Source organism: Monopterus albus, unplaced genomic scaffold, assembly GCF_001952655.1.
Source record: "Monopterus albus unplaced genomic scaffold, M_albus_1.0 scaffold59.1, whole genome shotgun sequence".
In the NCBI taxonomy this organism is placed as follows: Eukaryota; Metazoa; Chordata; class Actinopteri; order Synbranchiformes; family Synbranchidae; genus Monopterus; species Monopterus albus.
In genome coordinates this window covers 1,881,011-1,887,490 of record NW_018127939.1, presented here as the reverse complement: position 1 = coordinate 1,887,490, position 6,480 = coordinate 1,881,011, and the positions used below count along the sequence as shown (strand labels likewise).

The 6,480-nt window shown below is 39.2% G+C and overlaps 1 protein-coding gene across 1 annotated transcript in view; it reads left to right on the top strand.

Moving 5' to 3' along the window:
- Positions 1-6,480, top strand: part of mical3a (microtubule associated monooxygenase, calponin and LIM domain containing 3a) — a 91,097-nt gene that overhangs the window by 50,016 nt on the left and 34,601 nt on the right. Inside the window, 6 exon segments of the mRNA XM_020602927.1 lie at positions 1-27; positions 1,175-1,371; positions 1,513-1,631; positions 1,745-1,807; positions 1,952-2,119; positions 2,942-3,043. The exon segment at positions 1-27 is cut by the window's left edge and continues 16 nt beyond it. Of these exon segments, the coding sequence (XP_020458583.1) occupies positions 1-27; positions 1,175-1,371; positions 1,513-1,631; positions 1,745-1,807; positions 1,952-2,119; positions 2,942-3,043 (676 nt within the window).

Genomic DNA, 6,480 nt, shown 5'->3' with positions numbered 1-6,480 from the left:
CATTCACCGATACAGACCGGATCTCATGTGAGTATCTGACAGAAATACATGCATAACACACACTACACATTAATACAGATGACAAGTTTATTTTTCTGTTCGTGGACTATTGCAAACTCTGCCAAGTATATCCTGTTGTGGTTAAACAACAAATTGCCTGCTGTGTTTATTTGAGTTCGTTGGTTGCAAATGATGTTTACTGTCTGGCTAGGACATCGGCTTTGGATCGCATGTCACTGTAAATGCGGTGATATCTTCATAATGGCCTCGTGAGTCCCCCCGTCCTCCCACCCACCCACCCACACACACACACACACACACACACACAATCCTCCTTACACTCACATACACTATAAACAACACAGTCTCCATCTGCATTGCCTAAGGAGGTTTGTTACCCTGTGGAGGTAATGTGGCAATTAACATTACAAGCTATTAGTGTATGTGCCCTGCCTGACCTTTACCAAGTGGTGTAGCAGTTGCATTCTGCTGCCTTTGATAGGCCAGTGGATGGGAGGTGGGGAGCGAGAGTGATGAGTGTTGGGAAAGCTGTGTTCATGTGTATGCATATACAGTACAAGGCAGAAGGACTGACTGAGTAGAGGGCCCGCTCCTGGCAGTGGAACATCCTGACCCGATGTTCTAATGCTAATGTTTTTAAATGGACTCTCTGTGCAGTTGAGATGTATTGATGAGCCATGTTGTTTTCAGTTGCAGTGTAATGACATTTACAGTAATGCTTTCCACAACATGTACAGAAATGTTTCATCATTCATGATCCAGGCTCACTGTCAGTTAATGTCCATCCATAGCTGGAAAATATAAATAAAAATGTCGATTCATCATAAAATGAGGCACATTTGTACTTTGATATGAAAGAAAATCATGACCTGTGTTGTGTTCCTGTTGATTAAGTTATTTCATGTGAATCATTTCAAATTGAAGTACACATTAGGACATTGCAAATCATATTTGGATTTTATATAAACATTTAAAATGTAAAATGGACTTTATACAAGTATTTACTGTTTGGGGCAGTGTGGTCATTTTTGTCACTATACATAAAAATGATGAGAAGGATAAGTTGACTTTTGATTTCTATGATAACTCCTATTATTCTGCCTTGTCATTTGATCTTTTCTTTCTCCTTCTCCCTCCTTCCTCTCGCTTGCAGTGACTTCGACTCTCTGGACGAGCAAGACCAGGAGAAGAACAACCAGTTGGGTTTTGACGTGGCGGAAAGGGAATTTGGCATCTCACCCTGCATGACTGGCAAGGAGATGTCTTCTGTGGTGGAGCCAGACAAACTCTCTATGGTCATGTACCTCAGCCAGTTCTATGAGATGTTGAAGGACACAGTGCCACCTGGAGGTGAGAGTGGGTGATACACTGTGGCTGGTTTACTGTAATCTCCTGTCTTCTGACAGGTGCTGTGAACGTGTAATTACCCATAATCCTGAGCATATTTTAAATTGTTTGTTACTCACAACCTACAACTGGATTACTCTTCAGATAACCACAACTTGAGTCCTGAGGAGAAGGCAGCACTGATAGCCAGCACTAAGTCTCCCATCTCATTCCTCAGCAAACTCGGTCAAAGCATAGCGATATCCAGGAAACGAAATCCAAAGGTCAGTGTCTGAAAAATGTCCTTTAGCACCTGCTGATTCTTTTTTTTTTATGGCTTTTCATCATTTTATTGTTTTGGTTGGCATTAAAATAACTCATGACATGTCATCTACAGGACAAAAAAGAGAAGGATATAGACGGTTTGGGGAAGAGAAGGAAAACCAGCCAGTCTGAAGATGTGAGTAGCTCTGACAGCATCTCAGATTCTGAGCTCGCGATTGTTGTTTGAGCAATCTGTCCAACAAGAACAAGCTAATTAATCTCACCAGACTGACAACAGCAGACATAAAAAAAAAAAAACTCCTACTGTGCTTTCCCACAGGAGGAGGTATCCAGGACTGGTTGTGATGACAGGCCGGCTGGTCTGACGGACAGAAAGATGGACTCTGCAGCTGCGGCGAACAACAATAAAGTCAAGGTCATGGCCACGCAGCTGCTTGCAAAGTTTGAGGAGAACGCTCCAGCCCAGCCTGCAGGACTCAAAAGACAGGTATGGTTTGTTTTGTGGTTTTAAATCTGTGGTGGATGGAAAGAGCACCGCACTAAAGGGAAATTAAGCAACAGGCAAAAGATGTTCAGACTTTCTGGGAATCACAAGAATTCAGATTATTTTTACACAGTTATTGTGGATTGTTTTTCTTAACAATGAATATCTTGTTGAAGATGTAAATTTCATATTGTATGACAGAGCTGCTAGTCTCATGAGCTGTGGGCCACTGTATTAATGAACTCAGGTCCAGAACACTAATAATGGTTAGAATGGATATTTATTGTTCATGGGTCACATGGGCATCCTGACAAGGCTGACTGGGCTGAATTGGTTTGCAAAGCACTGGCTTTCTTGTAGAGCAGTGCGAGGGAGGAGTGGGCTACGGGAACACTAGATGGGATTGTTGACAGGGGGAAAGGGAACTCTCAACTGTAGCACATTGAGAAAATATCTCATTCCTGTGTGTCTTTAAATAACTGCTTCTGATTTTTGTCTTTATATAAAACTTATGTTTGTTTATTGCTTTAGCCATCAGTAATCTATAAAAATAGCTGTTTAAACATAATCATGAATAATTTGAAGGTTCTTGGGGAACGTTTTAAAGATTTATAATGGTTAAATAGTGCAGCCATTGCTTGGCTACAGATACCTTATGTATACATTTTTTTTTTCCCTACTGCTGTGTTCATCGACCCATGATTCACTTCCTTTCTTCTGTCTTTCTCTCCTCCCATCATGGACCATTTCATGATGTCTTTCATGGTTATTCTGGCCCTCTTACTGGCCATGCTTGCTGTCACCCACCTTTAACTGACCACAAAGGGGGAATCTCTGCCCAATCTGGACCAACTTTTGGCCCCTTCCCCACCCCAAACCCCTGTGAATAAGCCAGCACGCCTTGCACCTGTCCCGGCATGCAGAAAGGTAAAGAGTGGAAAGGTCCCACCGTATCTTTTTAGAGATTAACCACTAGACTGGCCGCCTAACCATATGTCCCTGTGGTGTGTCATAGTGGGGAAAGCTGCTTTGTGTCTGAGCCACCTTCTCTGACTGCAGATCAGTTGTGTGAGATTTGGATGAATTAACTCAATAGGTCTGATGCTTCTGTGGTTAACACAACTGTGTGATTGTTTTAACTTCTCAAATAATTGGCAGTCCAGCTTTGTATGTATATGTTTGTATGACAAACAAAAAATTTTAACACCGCCATGGTCTGTCCTCTTTGCTTCTCCTGCCATGGTTCAGAGACGCACACAGCAACAGGAACAACTGAGCTTTCGCTTCAAAGAAATGATCAAGTGTCACATGCTTCCCAACCGAGGGGAGCAGGTATGGTTAGCCATGCTGACCTGGTAGTCCTCCAACTCTCTCTTTTTTTTTTTTTTTTTGTTAACATCCCCTGGTGTCCGTGTTCATCTTCCTATAGATGAAAATGGACTGCTGTCCCAATCCAAAAGGAAGGGGAAGGGAAGGTAGCCTCACCAAGACAAACCACCTCTCATGAGCTTATTTTACAATAAAATGAGATTCTGAAAAATGTCCAGTGAGAGCTGGCACGCACTGTGTAGATGGGTGAAACGGGTGGGAACTGTTCAGATGCCTTTATGACTCCAAAAGAGATTAAACTGCGATAGGTGTAACAAATACAAACTGAAACATGATTCTGCATTGCACATTTCCTGCCTCAGCTGTATGCAGATTGTACATTAACCGGTACAGTCAGCTTTTGTTAGTTGGAGTTACAGTAACTAGATAAAGATGTTTTGACTGCATTTCCATTCCCATAAAAAAATTGGCTTATTTATTTATTTATTTTGTTACATTACATTGTTTGCTAGCTTGCAGCATCTTTTCCCTGTATTTTTCTGCCACATTCATACTTTCCTCTGTGGTTTACTGCCACCAGTTGATCAGTGAAATTGTGTAAAACCTGTGGAAGGTATATGTATCATAGTGTGAAACCTGTGCTCATGCATGAGATTCAGAAAAACATGATACACTACACCCTAGTGGTCAAAAACTTTTTGGGGTGTCTTTAATGTTTTTTGCTATTTAGGATAAATGTCTTATACAGTAAATGCTGGGCATGCTTTCAGGTAAAAAAAACAACAACCAACAAACAAAAAATATACTACTAGAAAAGGGAGACAAAAACCAAATGGCTAGTCTTCTACAATATCTACCTTCCCCCCTTTTCTTGTTGCATTTGTCTGCCTCTTGTCTATCCAGTTTAAGGTTCCCTGCTATGTCCTCATGATGGAAGTAGATACCATGAAGCCTTTTATTTTGCTACCCACCAACCCTATTTATAGCTGCACATACAGTACGTACATGTTGTTTACAGAAAGATAAGATCTAGTGCCACTCCTCTGGGTGTTCGTCACATTGCTTTACCGTGTCTTGTGTGGATAACAGTCGGCACAGTTTACTACCAGCACCAGTGTCTCCTGCTTATGTTTAAAAGGTTTTTGAGGTAATGCTTTATTTTACAGGTCTGCTATTTCCTAACAAATAGTTGAATGTTTCCTGGAAAGAACCATGTAGTTTGGTGTTAATTACAGAAAAACAGGGACAAAGTTCTAAGAGATTTTTTTCTATAGTTAGTCCACTGAGTTGTGTTGATTTCTTTTTCTTTTGCCATCCAGATAAATTTCTTTGAAAGAAATTGCTCAGTATAAAGTCCAGTTAATATTTACTGTTTATTTATTAATTATTTGAACTGGTATTCTTCATTTATGCTGTATTGGATGGTTGTTTGTAGACAAATTTAACACTTAGGACCTTCAATCCTTTGAAAAAGCCTCCATTTTGTGCTAGCTTAGCATTTAGAAATAATAGGAAGTGTACCTATTGATCACACACTAATTGTACCTATAGTTGGTACCAAATTATATGGTTCCTTCCAGCAAACTTCTTAGGAAACAATTTTAAAATAAACTGGAATTTACAGACTTGTAAAATAAAGTGTTGCCATTTTTTTGTCTTGTCACTAGATTAAGCATTCACATCACAGAAGTTGATTTAAAGCTTCAAGCTCTCCTGTTTAAATGGATTTAATTCAGTGCTGTTCTTAACCGTCTTCCTGCACTGCAAGTCTCTTGCTGCTAAATAAACTGGCTAAAAGTCAGTCGTAAAGTTTTAAAGTAATCTTGATAATCCTAAGTACTTGTACAGACAAAGTGTTTAGGATTGAGTGTTTTTTAAACCACTTTTGCTTTCATTGGCCACTCTAAATGGCTCTCCATGCCTTGTTTTTGTTGTGTTGTGTTTTTATATGATAAATTATAACTTATACGCCTAGCATCAAACTTCATACCAAAGTTAATTACAGCACCATGAACAAATTTCCTTTTTGGTAAAAGACTGTATTTGTAGTGGCAAAGCGGTTTATAATGCTACAGACATTTTGTGGGTTGTCCTTATTTTGAGTTATTTATATAGAAATGTGTGTGTGTGTCACTGTGGCAAGGAATTGCCAATGGCAGCACATCTACTCAAGTGCTGTACTGTACTTAAGTACAATTGTGAGGTACTTGTACTTCAATATTTTCTTTTTCTACTACTTAATACTTTGATTTCATTGCATTTTAAAATGAAATATTGTACTTTTTACCCCACTACATTTATTTGATAACTTAGTCACTGGTTATTTTCAGAATCTGATCAGTAAAACAAAATATAGTATAGCTTTATTGATCCCTAGTGGGAAATTGACAAGTTACTCACCAGTATGTAAAGTACTTCAAATTATAAACATATAAAGTAAAGCAAGGAGCACAAAAATCATCAATAATTGAAAATCACTCATATGCATTAATGTTTAATGTGCTATTCTGCATAGTGAGTACTTTTACTTTTGGTACTTCAAGTACATATTTGATGCTAATACATTGGGGCAAATAAGTATTTGATACGATTTTTCAAGTTTTCCCACTTACAGAGAATGGACAGTTCTGTAATTTTCATCGTAGGTACACCTCAACTGTAAGAGACAGAATCTACAAAAAAAATCCAGTAAATCACATTGTTAGATTTTTAAGTAATTTATTTCCATTTTATTGCATGAAATAAGCATTTGATACAATAGAAAAATAGAACTTAATATTTGGTACCAAAACCTTTGTTTACAATTACAGAGGTCAGACGTTTCCTGTAGTTCTTGACCAGATTTGCACACACTGCAGCAGGGATTTTGGCCCACTCCTCCATACAGGTCTTCTCCAGATCTTTCAGGTTTTGGGGCTGTTGCTGAGCAACGCGGAGTTTCAGCTCCCTCCATAGATTTTCTATTGGGTTCAGGTCTGGAGACTGGCTAGGCCACTCCAGGACCTTGAAATGCTTCTTATGGAGCCACTCCTTAG